Genomic DNA, 16231 nt, shown 5'->3' on the forward strand with positions numbered 1-16231 from the left:
TGCAAAGAAAACATAACACATGGCAAAATTATACATTCCATACAACACAGTTATGTATTATGCTGATTGGTGCTTGCTCAATGAATTAATTATCAAATCAGTGAAACTAGTATAATGGGCATTGACTTAAAATTAATACCACTATGGGCAAGATGGGCTATTGGAGTAGATAAGTAGATTACAATCATTTGGATTCTATGACATATAATATATAAAACCAAGCTTGGCTTCAGATAGCACACTTTATTAAAATTAATGCTTACTGCCAACCTTGAAATAACATGATTGTTACAATATCAAATTAATAAAATGTCCGTTTTACCTAAATATATAAATCACAGTGCACTCTAGAAGAGACTGGCATAAAGTGGCATGGTTAAATATAAAGAAAATACTTAAGTAACTGTAATAACTGCAATACAAACCTTGTAACTGAAAATGATAAAAGACAATGAGAAACAAACAAAAGGTTTAAATCTCTTTTAAAAATTACTATCTGCTGTAAAATATAATTCGAAATTTATTGTAATCTAAGAAGCTGTGTCGTTCTGAAATAATATACTATCAACAATATACCCTGTTCTTTGTGTATTTTACAAGAAGATTCTATGATTTTCAACCAGTGAAAAGTTTAGCTATTCTCATATGAATAATTAGTGGCAAGTTACTTTTCAAGGTAATTATCATTGTTATGGAGATATTCTAATAATTGCTGCACATGAAAATGTACACCAACCAATTTCTTAGAGTTTTTTATTGCTTTGACCAGTCCCCCAAAATAGGTTTTCTTATCTCACAAGTGAACATTTTAACCATCTTGATTCCATTTTCCAGTCCAGTGGTCTTGTGGTTAGAGAGTCGGCCTCATATGTAAGAGGTCTTTGGTTCAAATAATACTAAAATTTAAAAAGATGGCACCAAGAGCTAATTCACTTGATGCTCGTCATTAAGAACTTGCTTGCACTGGATCGGCATTTGTTGAGGCAAAATTTACAAGGGAAGATTTAAGACTCTCCAGTCTCCATGAGTCTTCCTGCATATTGTGGAAATACGGTAACAGTATCATGACATTACACAGTGGAAGTCTTCCATGTTGATGACAATAGCTAGGGTGGAAGGGTTCCAACATGAACTCAGTGACCACATGTTCAAGAACAGCGTGAGCCATATGGTGACATGGATACTGGCAATGATTTACAGCCTGGGGATCCCTCCATGTTGCAACTGGCTGCGATATGCCTAGAGATGACAAATGATAATAGATAGAGTTTTCATAACAAATTGGTCATAGCCTGCATTAGCAATGACCGTTTCATTTGCTGGACGTCAGGATGGAGATGATAATTATGCTGCTGGTGTAACTACCATAAATGTACAGGCAAGAGATAAGCTCACAATTTGAATGAGGAATGGCATGAAATTAACACCAGCAGGAAAACTAGAGGAGCCAATCCATGAGATGGGAATCACTGGACTCTGCAAGATGGACTGGAAGACTTTCTGAGTGCAATTAAACAATTATTACAATGGACATAAATACAAACACCAGTCAGATTCATGGTGCATAATCACATTTTGAAGGAGGAAGTCACAGGTTTTGAACAAGTTTCTAACAGGGTTAGTACCATTCGCTTGAGAGCATTTCCATTCAAAATCACTATCATGGAGGTTTATAACCCAGCATCTAACCAAGATAACAATGAATTGGATACGCACAATGCCCTAGTTTAAACTCTCCTTAACCAGAGACCCAGGAAGGATGTTCTAGTCATTCAAGGAGACTGGATTCTGAAAGTAAGAGAACATGCACAGGCAGACTGGTGAGAAGTTTGTGATTTGTGAACAACAACGAATGAGAAAAGATTTTGTCACCTTTAATAACCTATGTCTACGGAACACCTAAAAAACATCCCTAAGATGGATTTGCACAACCCAGGCACAAAACATCACAATGAGACTACATCTTGGTGAGAAAGCGCTTCTGGTATTGCATCAACATTGCCAGAACACATAGCTTCCCATGAGCTGACATAGGAGTCGACCATGACTTGCTCATGATGACTATCACACTTAGTGAGACCAGGACAGGTTAGGTTCAGGTTTGAACATGAAATCTTAAAAATCCATGCTTTACACAAGGAATTGTGGCATCAATATTAGGCAAGTTGAACCACTCACAATCATGCATTCCTGAAGAAATAACAATAGACTCTTTGATCACCACCTTCAGCTAGCAGGTTCCTTTACAAGCATCGTAGGATAAAGAAGCTCATGATGAAATGAGGAAACCTTAAAGAAGCAGAAACATACAGGGAGACTAACAACTGGATTAAGAGAGCTTAATAAATGCAAAGAAATCTGGTTAGGGACCAAAGTAAAAAAGTCGAGAAAAGCCTGAAACAGAACAGCAGTAAAATGTTAAACCAGCTGGTGAAAGACGTGACAACAGGGGAGATCTCTCAAAAGCTAATGGTTACAGTCCACCACAAGGCTTGAAAGAGTCACGTAGAACATCAAGAGCTTCTGCACAGATGGATAGAATACTTTTCAGAGCTTTACAACCAGGAAACATTTGGAGACAAAGCCTTCTTAAACTTCCCACTGACTATGAGAGATGGTGATAACCTGATCCTCATGGAAGAAGAAAAGACTACGGTAAAGGCATTAAAGAAGAGAAATCAGCAGGGGTAGACAACATACCAGCAGAACTTCTTCAAGCATGGGAAACTTCCATTATAGATCTTCTCACACCAATCCGCAACAAAATGTGACAAACTGGAGAATGGCACACCTAATGGACCCAGTCTATGGTCATCGGTCTTCCTAAGAAAGATAATCTGCAGCTGTGCCAGAAGTACCGAAAAATCAGCCTCATCGGTCACCCAAGCAAGTTTATGCTTACGATCATCTTCATCAGACTGAACTCCCATCATTGCTGAATAACAGGCTATTGTCTGAGCAGAACAAAGCATTATAGGACATATTTTCAAGCAATCAAATGGTTTGCATTGATGTATTATATACAGAAAAATAAATATTGAAATATAATGAAGCATGATTAAAGGAAAAGCAAACCTTTTTGCCTGAATGAGTTTGCATATGTATATTCAATCTTATAATTCTCTGTGAAAGGTATCTGCAATATCAACACAACCTCTATCTTGTCTTCATTTACTTCAAGAATGTTTTTGACAAGGTGGATCACTACGTGGATGTACAACATAAATGCAACACTAATAAGCAGCATAGAAAACCTGTAAGACAAGGTGACTAGCAAAGGCTATATAGGAGGTTGGTTTAGCACTACAGAGTCAGACAGGTGTGCCTTATCTCACCCACTCTCTTCAGCATTTACCTGGAAAGGATCATGTCTGATGCCTTGGAAGACATGAAGGAAATGTCAGTGCTGGAGACAGAACAATCATCAAACTGCATTTTGTAGATGATATCGATGGTTTAGCATGAGATGAACGAGGGTTGGAAACCTTTGTCCATCATCTCAATCAATCATCACTAAGGTAATTGATGGAGATCAGCAATGGAAACACCTAGCTAATGAAAGAAAACCAAAGTGGCATCCAAAAGGAAATGAAAGTGAATGGATAGAAGATATGCAAGCATTAAGTACCTAGGTGCTATTGCCTCTAATAGAGGCTCCAAATCCAAGGTTCTTTCCAGGATTGCATTCACAACAGCTGTACTGGCAACACTGAAGCCTATTTGTAAGGACAGCAAATTTATCCTTGGATCTAAGATCAAGCTTATGCACTCCGTCGTCATGTCCATATTACTGCATTAATGCGAGACATGGACCTTAACAGAACTAGAAATACTCCATGCTTCAGAGATGAGATGTTATCAAAGGATACTAAAATATGATACTTTGACCATGTCTCTAATGAGGAAGTGTGCTCTTGAAGCCATGGTGCAAATGAACCATATGAAGAGCTACTCACCACCATAAGGAAATGCAAATTAAGATGGTATGGTAACGTCTCACATTCATCTGGCCTTTGAAATAAAAAACTACAGGACACAGTAAAAGGAAAGGGAAAACTAGGCAGGCAGAAGAAGAGATGGGAAAATAACATTTAAGACTGAACAATTAAGGCATTTGCGAAATCCTAAAGAGCAGTGTAAAACAAGAAAAACTTTGGAGAGATTGTTGGAAAGTTGTCAGTGGCTCACCTACAACCAGCCAGGTTATGGGAGAAATGAAAAATGAAAATAAATATGACAAAAGAAAAATGATTTTGTTTATCTGCAAAGTTTGTCTTATTTAATGCTATACCTGTTAGGACCCACTTCCTCTGAGCATTTAGTGCAAGAATAGCCTTCGTCATTTTGGCATCAGGGTTCCTGATAGTATGTCCTTCATCTAGCACAATCCTCAACCATTCCACCTTTTCCAGTGGGCTGTTACCCTGTGTTAAACAATGGTGGATGTTTGTTACTATCAACAATAAATGCTGCATGCAAGCTTACTAAAAAAGACTAAGGTAAAAATGTCATTTCAAGCCATTACATCCCTCAAAGGTTATTAAGTGATAGACATGGGTAATACTAGGCATCCTCAACATATACTCTACACACTGGCTTACTAATCCTAATGTTAATTGCACATATGCAGATCTGCCGCTGCATAATGTATTGGCTATTTACGATTTTATGTTGTTTGGTAAGAGTTTTCACTCGGTCATTTAATAACACATACTCTGATCAGACTATGTATTATGTGAAGGTAGATCATTGTCCATGTTGTTTTCAGTAAGTATATACAGTATATATGTTAGTATGGTGGAACATACAAATAGCACAAGAGAACTGATTGATAAAATGACTTTTGTAAAGTCTTGATGATCAAATGACATGATAGTTCCTATGGCTCATGATTTTTACCACACAAGATCTGATGGACATCAGGGATGTTAATGAATCATTCAAGCAATCACATAGTTAGCATGGTTATCATTTATATGTTGTGTACAAGCAAATAAATATTGAAATAAAATGGAGCACGAATATAAGAAAGTAAGCCTTTGTGACTGAACGAGTCTGCATAACTTGAACTGTCCATACATATATTTATGCATAATGTTAAGCAGCACCTCCTACAGTGTATAAATCAAACTTCAAATCTTGAGACATGATTGGGGTGGGTAGTTAGATTAGCATATGGATCCATCCTTGAGTTTTGATGGTAGAAAGTAGTGAAAGTGGAATTGGGAATCAAGGAAAATAATAGATAACTAGGGAATTTATTTCATGCTGGTGCTAAGAAGAAGTGATAAAGTTTATTAATATGGAACCAATTTAGAAAGAAAGGCATTTATAGCACTATGCATCATGTGAACCATGTTGAATTGGGTACATTATATAAAGTGGTATTGAAACTTAGTCAGCTGCAAATGGTCTACATTTTACTTCCAATTTAATGCCCAGGTTTTACAGTGTAGTACACATGCTTACCTCCATGTATAATGCCAAGGGTTTACAGTGTAGTACACATGCTTACCTCCATGTATAATACCAAGGGTTTACAGTGTAGTACACATGCTTACCTCCATGTATAATACCAAGGGTTTACAGTGTAGTACACATGCTTACCTCCATGTATAATACCAAGGGTTTACAGTGTAGTACACATGCTTAACTCCATGTATAATACCAAGGGTTTACAGTGTAGTACACATGCTTACCTCCATGTATAATACCAAGGGTTTACAGTGTAGTACACATGCTTACCTCCATGTATAATACCAAGGGTTTGCAGTGTAGTACACATGCTTACCTCCAAGTATAATGCCAAGGGTTTGTATTTGCAACAATTTCACTCTGAAACACTATACACAGGCAGACCAGGTATATGAAAATATATCATTCTGCAACACTGTACTCAGATACACCAGCATATGTAATATTGTCACTCAGCAACACTGTGGCTAGATACACTGACATTTGTAACAATGTCACTCAGCAACACTGTGGCTAGATACACCGACATTTGTAACAATGTCACTCAGCAACACTGTGGCTAGATACACCGACATTTGTAACAATGTCACTCAGCAACACTGTGGCTAGATACACCGACATTTGTAACAATGTCACTCAGCAACACACTGTACAGATACACTGGCATATGTAACAATATCATTCAGCAGAACTTTTCATAAATGCCAGTAATATGGTGTATAAACTTTATCTGAAATACAAGAGGTACTTACTTTCCTATAATCAGCACTCAAGGTATGATAAGTGGTCAGCACAATGTCCTTTTTAGCTAGCATAACATTATCTCTTATTCTGTCTGTACCATAGTATAAGTAAATGTCAAGATGGACACTCTCATGGACATGCTCTTCAAGTTGGTTCTGAAATTGTTTGGGAATTCTATTTCAAGAAGAGGAAGACGAGAAGTGTTCTGTGGAAATGCTGATACAATATGCTTTCTCATAACAGAGATTCGGATATAACACATTATAGGAATGACTCTCAAAATACTGCGACCTCTTTGACAGGCAGACTTTTCATAACAATAGAATCAAAGTTTTATACATTAATCTGGCAAGATGCATATCATTCCTGATTCAAAAAGACTTTATTTCAGGACAGTGTTGTAAGTTTATTCTTCAAAATCCTTTCATTAGAAATTCACGCCCTCGCATTAGAAAATTCTTATAAATAATTTGGAAAATGTATGATAACCAAATGTTAATATATTTGGTTTGCATTTACCTGAAACTTTGGCTTGAAGAAATAAGAAAAGAAATGGTAAAAGGGATGATTGTGCAGTTGAATTGTAAATCGATCAAAGAAGGGTACAAAACCACTAAACATATTTGTAACTTGGAAAAAGACATTATATAAACAAAACAAGAACAAAATTGAAAGATGAGAAGGACAAATAATCAATGATCATTTCAAAAGAATTTAATTAGGCAAAAAGGTTATATGATACATTATTTAGTAAACAATATAATAAAATAAGTAAATATAAAAGATAAGACACTTTTAAAATTGGAGATTCCTAAATTGACACAAATTGAACCAAACCAGCTCAAGGGTGAAAAAACTCTTTGACAGCTTCAAGTTCAGGAAGTGATTGATATACTATTAAATTTCATAAATTATTTTGGAAGAACTCAAGACAGTTTTTAATAAATTAAGGATTGAAAAAGGTATTTTATCTGTAACATTGAGGGAATTATCACATTATCACCAAAGGAAAATAAATGTAGGGAATGTTTGGCAAATCTGGGAGTTATTACTGTGTTAAATATTTCATATAAAACAGCCTCATCAGTTACAGCAAGCAGAATAAAAAATAGTTGCTAAAATTAAATGAGAGTCATAAAGGATTTGCAAAAGGTATGTATATGGGGGAGGTTGTCAGACTGTATATATGCTTTAAAGAAGAGAATAATATAAATATTATTTTATAGATTGATTTGGAAAAAGCTTTTGACTCTGACTCATGGAGATGTATATAGGAAATGCTTTTTTGTTTATACATGCTATAGAAATGCACATGGATTTGCATCACAGTTTTCTTATTTTTATGTGATTATAATATAGAGAATCCACTCATTCTTTTTTTGTTTTTACAGTAGCAGAAAGCTTAGGAATTATATTTTGGAAAAATACAGATATTAAAGGCCTATGCATAAATGACAATGTTAGATGGATCAGAGAAATCTTTGAATGTCTTGGTAGAAATATTAGACATACTGCATCAATATCAAGACTAAAAATGAATATAAAAAACTAAAGTTATAAAAATAGGGGCATTCATGTATTCACAGTCACAGATGAGAACAAATGTAGGTTTTGGTTGAGTTTAAAATTTGATTTATTAGCAGCTCAGTTATTCATAAATTAAGAAGAGATTGTGATAATGAGTTTTGAAAATCAAATTCATGATTTATAATATATTTCATGGCAATGAAATTGAAGAAAATTATCTATATTTGGAAAACAAATTTTTAAGTATAGTATGCTTCTTCTAGTATACTTTATACCCAGTCACATTGCATTAGGAATATTAATCTGATACCCTGCAAATCCAGCTATATTAAAAGACGAAAATTCAGCCTTTGCTGTCTACATCAATAGACAAAAGGCAATAACTCTTGTCCATTACCTCCCCTTGAAATCACCAGGTGTGTCACGAAATTTTAAATGAGCTAGATGCTAACGAGGATGCTCACATGGAGGAGCAGTTGAGGAATGTTTTTTAGGTAATGTGATTTGGTAAGTATACTCATAGGGAATATAGTTTACTTATAAATGTGCTTTCTCCTTCAAATACATCCCCGGATCATATTACATTAGGAGAATAAGTAATAGGAGGAGGGGATGCTGAGGATACAACCTCTACCTTGGGTATTCTTCTAGGGACGAATGTCTGAATTCCCCATGTAAATGATAACCCATTCTCCTAACTACAGCAACACAGCCTGGGGTCACTTGACATGTGACCCTAACATATGATTAAGAAGATGATTATTGAAATCTTGTTACCAAAAGAATTTCAGCAATAAGACCAGCGTAGCTAACAAGCTGTGATGACTGCTCCAGTGGAGTATGTTGCCTGTCTGTTCTGCCATCTCAATGGACCCACCAGATTCTAGGTTGCCTCTGAGACGCTAAATCTCTGAAATGTAGGTTCGAGAAGGTTGACTCTGCCTACCAGCCAACAGTATCTTGCGTTGGTATGTTGCATTTGATTCTCGCATAGAGACTGCTCGGAACTTCCGAGCAGTAATATATGTGAGGTTACTCTGATCTGGTGAGATGTCAGAGTACACCAATGCCAAGCATTTGACCAAATTCAGCCATGAAGAAAGGGCTTGAAGAATGAGATGCTGTGTTCTGGCTGACAGAGGTTGCTTGAAATGTTGGAGCAGTATGCTATGTGTGGCAGCCCTGATCTGGTGAAATGTCAGAGTATGCCAAGCGTACGACCCGCTTCAGCCCCAAAGAAAAGGCTTGGACGGTGAAAACTGTGTTTCAGCTCACACCGGAATAAAGAAGCATTTGCTCATGTTATGACCTGTCTATGTGTGCTTCAAGTTTGTGCTTGAAAGCACGAATAGGATCTTGGATGGCTACTATTTTTTGACCTGGCAATGGAAGAGAGCAAGCAAGTGATGACTGTTTGAATACTGACAGAATGTAACCTATTTTGGGTTACTCTAAAGATTCTCTCCACAATCAAAGGTTTTAATTGTTTGCTTCACAAGACTGTATGGGTAAGAGTCGAGTGTATAGAAGAATAGGATGGTCCGAGCAAGGAAGGACCACCTGTGACAGTGGATGCAGGAGAATGTTCGGGTTGGCTGGAATCTTCTTGGGCATATTACTCTCTAGAAAGAGTAAATCAGTGACCCAGTGCTTGTCCCATTAGAGAGGGGCTATCAGAATTATCTTGCTACTCTGACCCTGTAACTACTGGGTTATTTTCGGTTTCAACATTATAGGAGGGGAGGCAAAGGCCTACAACCCCTCCCAAATAATTGACAGAACAACCATGGCCCAAGTATTTGGAGAGACAAAGGTGGGTAGATTGTGATTCCACCTCGTAGATAGGAGGTCAATCATCGGATGCCTCAGAAGTGCGTAAATCTGAGTGAAAACTGACTGGTGGACAGAGCAATCCATGTAAAGTGAGTGACCACCTCTGGATTGATTATCAGACAAGACGCTGATGCTGATGTGTAAAGGCCATTCACCTGGCTCCCAGGTGTCGCTAATGGTAGTGATGGTCAGTAAGAGGTGGTGATAACTGGGTGATTTCCAGCATGATTCCAATGGTCAGACGACCTGGAATGCCCTACTGACAAAGGAAATGATTGAATCTCAGACATGATCATGACTGTTTATAAAACGTGGCACTTAAATGCTGAAAATATCCTCATAAAGAGAAAGTGAAGATGTGCAAGAAATCTGTCACTGAAATCCAAGTTCTGTTGAAAACAGACTCAATGAATTCAATGAATTTAGTAATGGAAATACAATGGGTATCACCAAATTTTCATTGGTCAAAACTCCATACCTAAATGGACGAAGTTATGGGATGGATGGAGGTCTGTCTTTCCCAGGTTGCTAAAAGACCTAGATGATTTCGAAGAGAAAGAAGATCATTCCCATCTTGGAGTAGAATAGAACTTACAATGTGTTTCTGTATGATACTGCCCAGGTATGATATCGTCGATGTCAATGCTGTCGGCTGGATGAGGGAATCGATGAAATCCATAATCAGAATGAATGTCCATGTTCAGGCCATCTGAGGAATAATGAGACTCAGCAGCGAAAGTTTAACTAGCAATATCCAGCATATGAAGTGCCACCTTGGGGGGGGGGGGGGGGAAGGGGAGGTAATCTGTAAGAGTTACTGCTCTTTGTCTAAACAAAGTATAGACAGATAGACTTGTTAAAGTCTATAGGTGGACTGTATTCAGAAGGCAACATAAAAGTAATTTATGATGTTAATCTGTTTGCATAATGTATTTGATGGAGAAAGTAAACGTTATTTGACTCAGTGGCATTGGAGAAAGTTCAAGAGTTTTGCCAAAAACACAGGTTTTGGAAAGACTCAAATAAATAACATTATAATAGGAAAATATTCCTGCAGCACTCTAAAAATGGAGTAAAATGGAAAGAGAATGACTCTATATGCCAAGCAATGTTTGCACCAAGATTTAAATGAAAATGCTTGTAAATGGTTTATCAGTGCATATGCCTACAATGCCCCACTTGCATTTCAAGATTAATTGCTTTTAAGTTATGTATTACTTTCTTAGTACATGCCTTTCTCACAGCTGTCCCCTCTGGAAAGGCCACTCTTAAAAAACCACTCTTCATGTTTAAAGAAGTTGTGACCATATAAAAAGTGGAGCTCTGTATTGAAACAAAAAAAATCCTTACTTGCCTTCATAAAGTTGAACAATAGCATGTTCTTAAATAATTTCTGTCCCTTCAGTCTAAGCTGACTTTATGCCCTTAAGGTTTTTTTTGCCCATTTTCATCAGTACATAATGTATTATTTATACAGTACTTCAAATGAGCAAATCAAAAATAATAAATTGTAATTAGAGAACCTAGATTATATTATTCTAAATACAAATGTGCAGCAATATTTAATCAATTGGTGCTAGAAGAAGCAATTTAATTTTTTTCTAATTTCCAAACTTGTTGTAAAGTTCAGGTTACATTTCTGTAATATTAGTTTTGAATTGATGACAACCAGTATGTGAAGACATTTGTACATATGCTCTCATTTCTGTTTTTATAGAAATTTTTGAAAATATATTTTATGTGTTTTAGACTGTAATGTTTTAGTGATGCTTTAGAAAGCTAAACAAAATAATTTGCTTGTTCTAATAGCAGTTGATTGAATATTGTACCTATTCGCAGTTATAATAGTGTAACCTAGATTTATCTATCAGATACGATTAATTACAATGGTAAGTTTCCGTATTTGAAGTTATGTAACCAAAACCATGGTAAAATAACCTAAATAATTGGTTTAAAAAAACAAACAAGCACATAAACCTTAAAACCCCTGTTTTATATCATGTTATGCTGTTCATGAATTGATCGTCATCATAAAATGTTTAAAAAAACATCATTTAGAGTGAGGCTATTTTGGAAAATGTAGGGAAAAATATGGGTCTGACAAAAAAGAAGGAAAAAGTAGGAAACTTATAAATAGCATGGCCATCGGAAAGACTGTATTTTCATTCAACTAGATATAAATATTGGTTGTCTGGTGCAAACCTCATGTTGATATGACTTTCCATCTAAGAGGAGTAGATAAGGCCAGATTTTTAAGATAGCTGCCTTGGTAGCCATATTGTTGTGAGGCTGCAGGTACCATTTTCATTTAGTACAACCAGACATCATCCGATGTCTCCTGGGAAAAACCCTATGAAGAGTGGAGATGTTAGGGATAAGATATGTCATATATTAAGACCCATTAAGTACCAAATGGATTATTTTGTTGAAACTCCATGCTGATATGACTTTCCATTAAGGAGGAATTGTAATGAGATTTTCAGGATGACAAACCATATTGATGTCAAATAAGCACCAAATGCACTAGAAATGGTTAAAAAGTAGTCTAGGGAAAACTAAATGTCAATATGATGATCAGCTCTGGTGGAATTAAGCCTAGTATGATTCACTGGAAGAATATTTGTCTGATGAGCATCACCAATGAGAAAACACCATGTTGATATGACTTTCCATTAAGGGGTAGCAAAATAACATGTTTATGAAGGCTGCCATTGTAGCCATACAGGATGTCACAGAGGCACAATTTTTATTTAGGACCAACCTTCAAGATTGCTCCAGGCATGTAATGCAGAAATAATGTTACTGTATGCAAACACTTTTAATCTTTCAGTCAATACCATTGACCTCTGACCCCCAAATAAACAGGTTTCTTCCAGAGCCCCATTGGAGGTCATCTAAATGTTCTGTAACTGTAGATGGTGGACAGCTGAAATTATTGCTCATAAATTTCTTTCCACCTTTCATGAAAGGAATCTTAACATTTTGACTTTGAAATTTATATGGTTCCACCTTACCCGAAGTACAAGCCATCCACTATTGATAGTGGACAACTAGAGCTTTTGTGTGCAAAGACTTTTCTTCTTTCACTAAACTAACCTGTTCTTTGAGTTCTTGCTACCATCCAGAAAGCAATGATGGCTCAGTTTGTAAAACATTGGACAGTAATCTATTCGAGAGTTTGATGCCTAACAGGGCCAGCCCACGCTGTCTGCCTGGATATATCCTTAGGAAAGGTACTTAGCTCCCATTTCCTTGACATAATATAGGCAATATGCCAAAAGTGCCATTCAACAATTTTCTGGAAACAAATCTCATGACAGATGGATGGACAGTCTTATGAAATAAAATGCTATGCTATAAAAAGAGCATAACTCTTGCGATAATAGTGTAAGTAGATTCTGATGATGACCATGATATATATCCAGTAATCTGTTTCGCAGCAATTTACTAAAAACACAAAGGGCAATTACTCATTAAATTCCAGAAAATAGAAAGATTTGTCAATATGTGTCTGCAAACAATATGTGCTTCTTTAAATGATGATATTAATATTTACAAAGTTTAACAGTAATCCATACAAAATGGCAAGGCAAATCTGTAACGAAAATTGTCGAGCAAGAGATTTGTTCATCAGTGCATTTTTATATGATGGCTATAATATTTACTGCCTTTAATCATCATCATCATTCAAAAACGGCTAGTTACACTTACGTGCTTGTGTGATACAGTTCATTAAGTTACAAATGTCAATAACTGTACAAACAATTGCTGAATCTAAGTGATTTATCAATATGTGTATTTTCAGGGGTAGCAAATAATGTTTTCCAAAGACCATGGCTATCCATCAAAAACTGGGACTAGCTGTGTTAATGAGATTTTGTCATGCTGCAAAAGAAAAAAGGTTGATAACTGAAGCAAAATTTTCGGAGCAAAGTGATTGTTTATATGCATAATGATTTAAGATGCAATATTTGGGTGGTGATCATAATATTTACCAAGTTTTATGGCAATCTATCAGATACTACAGGCCTAATTAAATCATACCAAATGGAAGGGCAGACATGTGGATTAAGTGATACCCCCATTAAGACTATAAAAATATTTTGTATGGTGAAGCATCATAAAATGTATCAAGTTCGAGTTCGAGTCTAAACAGGATCAAATGAATATAAATTGCTGCTAAAATCTTTATTCATACAAATATCAATATTGCTTGAAATACCTGCAGTATGTTATAAATGTATCTTTATCTCTAAACATGGATTGAATTAAAAACTTTGTAAATGTTTTTGAGGGGAAAAAAGTAATTCCGTCTAATAAACATTTTCTCTTCAACTTTAAAACACACAGAAATTGTTGAACCATGTCAAGGAAGGTAACCACTATAAGCCTAACCATTTTCTATCTGGATAAGAATTCGAGTTTTATCCCTTGACTGACATTTCTAAGCCAAACGAGCAATGAAGCAAAACTGTAAGAGCATCTATGATTAAAAATACAAACTACATTGAGTAAAGAAGATTACAAGTCACAGATCTGTTGTAGAGTGATGCCTCCAAGCCACAAGTGTTTCTTACCTGCCAATTACTAATCACAGATAATGGGCACACTATCAAAGTTGTCCTTGGTCCTTTTTTGCACATGGTCCTTCCCAATAACTTATCACATTTACCCTTACCTGTAAACAGACATGTACAAATGAAACATATTTATCATAGTGATGCTTGCATGAAATAAAGTTTCAAACTAACATAATTGCCAAACCATGACAAATAAAAACAAATAGAAAATATTATACCCAATGCTCTTTCATGTAAAATCCATAACTCTTGGAAAGATTTTTAAATATGCTTCTTCTTCACAAATGCTTTTTTCTAATGCAACTCCTGAGGAAAGAAAGAAGGTGTTGTTACCTTAATGGGATGTATGTATGAAGGCAAATATGTATCAAAACTTGAGCAAGTTTAACAGGAATCCTAGGATCAATATGTTTAAAACAGGCAGCCTGTCTGGAATGGAATGTGCATTATTTAAACTTAGTGAACTTCTATATAACCTGTACATTCATGTGAACAGCCAATGACAATTAGGGCCCGTTGCGAGTAAATGGTTGATCCATTCCTCTAATTCAAATGTCTTGAATTCCTTCAATACTTTGGCTAAATAATAATTGTAGGCATTAGCTTTCCTAGCAAATTATCTTAACTTGTAACTGACTGATGTTATGTTTGTTATGACTGAAACATATATCCTGTGTAGCAGTCTATGATATTGATGCTAAATTACTTTCGTCCCAACCCATGTCAACTTGAAAAATTCTCATTCCAAAATTGTATCCCAAATATAGTTGGCATACGTTTGCTAAATTTACAAAAAAATCTTAACAATTCTGCAAAATTTGGAATGGATAGCATATCTGCCTGTATAACAACATCAGAACAATCCTGGGTATACAGTGCAATCCTGGTTGTAAGCTAGGTAGAAAATACAGAAGAGACCAAATTCAAGTCAATGTAAATCTATATATCATGAAACAAAAGAATAAAGGCACATATTTTGCACAAACTTCATAAATAAGCATACAAAACAATCTGCCTTCAAGACTAAGAAAAATATTATCCAAATAGCACCCTCTTGCTAGCTGTTTGTATCCATGTCAGCATCTCAGAATGTAGCTAAAATTACCAGATTAATTTCCTGCATGAATGATTTAAACATTATTTATACTGACATACAGCGCAACACAATTCTATTCGATACCTGCTAAAAATGACTGGTCTATGTACATGTAATCTACCATGTTCGTCCTGAGATCTGTAGGAGTCCCGTTTGAAAATGCAAAAATCAAAAGGAGGCAAATAGATTAGGGCACAATATAGCTGAACTGATAGCTGATAACTCATTAATACTTAAATCAACTTTCCCAAAGGCAGGATTGAAAAACTTGATATAAGCAGACAACCCTCTTTTAGCACGTATTTAATGAGATGTTTTACGCTCTATGTCTATTTGAATGGTGTTTGAATACTTCGTGCCTGAAATCAATTACTTAGACTTAGCTCTACAGACACGAATATTATTTTTGAGGCTATGTGAATTAAGCTATAATAATATCGAGATCATGAAATCATAATGGACCGCTCTGGTGGCCTAGTGGTTAGAGTGTCTGCCTTGGATGCAGGAGGTCGTGTTTTCAATCTTCAGCCGAGTCATACCAAAGACTTATAAAATGGTACTAACTGCTGCCTCGCTTGGTGCTCAGCATTAAGAGGTTAGTGTTAGGACTGATTGGCCTGTTTCAGGATAATGTGACTGGGTGGGACATGATGCTACATGTTTGCGGTATGATGCCCCAGTGCTAAACATCACTATAAACGGTAACACTGCAGACATCGTAGTGATATGACTGAAAAATTGTTAAAGCGATGTTAAAAATCCAAATCACACACACACACACATCATAATGTAAATTATGTGAAATACGACATTTGGCTAAGATATAAGGAAGTTGATCCAAAATGGTACTTTACTTTTGTTTGCCTTAAATGCGTGATCTCACATTCTTTGTTTTTTATGATCAATTAAATCTGCCTTCAAAGGCTTCAATCAAGTTTCTGTATTTTGGAACAGGAAATTGGTCTATATGTCACTT

General features: G+C 35.9%; 1 protein-coding gene across 4 annotated transcripts in view; it reads right to left on the reverse strand.

Moving 5' to 3' along the window:
• LOC149799341 (DNA-dependent ATPase/E3 ubiquitin-protein ligase HLTF-like) overlaps nucleotides 1–16231 on the reverse strand; it is a 125037-nt gene that overhangs the window by 48008 nt on the left and 60798 nt on the right. For 3 of the 4 annotated variants that reach the window (XR_016421161.1, XM_089958665.1, XM_089958664.1), the window contains exons 12-14: nucleotides 14157–14257; nucleotides 6228–6374; nucleotides 4292–4424 (exon numbers count right to left, since the gene is read on the reverse strand). Coding sequence is in view for 3 of the 4 variants with exons in the window: in XM_089958665.1 (XP_089814791.1) it covers nucleotides 4292–4424; nucleotides 6228–6374; nucleotides 14157–14257 (381 nt within the window). In the remaining variant the exon portion in view is untranslated. The remainder of the gene's footprint in view (nucleotides 1–4291; nucleotides 4425–6227; nucleotides 6375–14156; nucleotides 14258–16231) is intronic. The other variant, XM_089958663.1, reaches the window with a different exon arrangement.

This window comes from Sinohyriopsis cumingii, chromosome 5, assembly GCF_028554795.1.
Source record: "Sinohyriopsis cumingii isolate HCF-2022 chromosome 5, ASM2855479v2, whole genome shotgun sequence".
Classification (NCBI taxonomy): Eukaryota; Metazoa; Mollusca; class Bivalvia; order Unionida; family Unionidae; genus Sinohyriopsis; species Sinohyriopsis cumingii.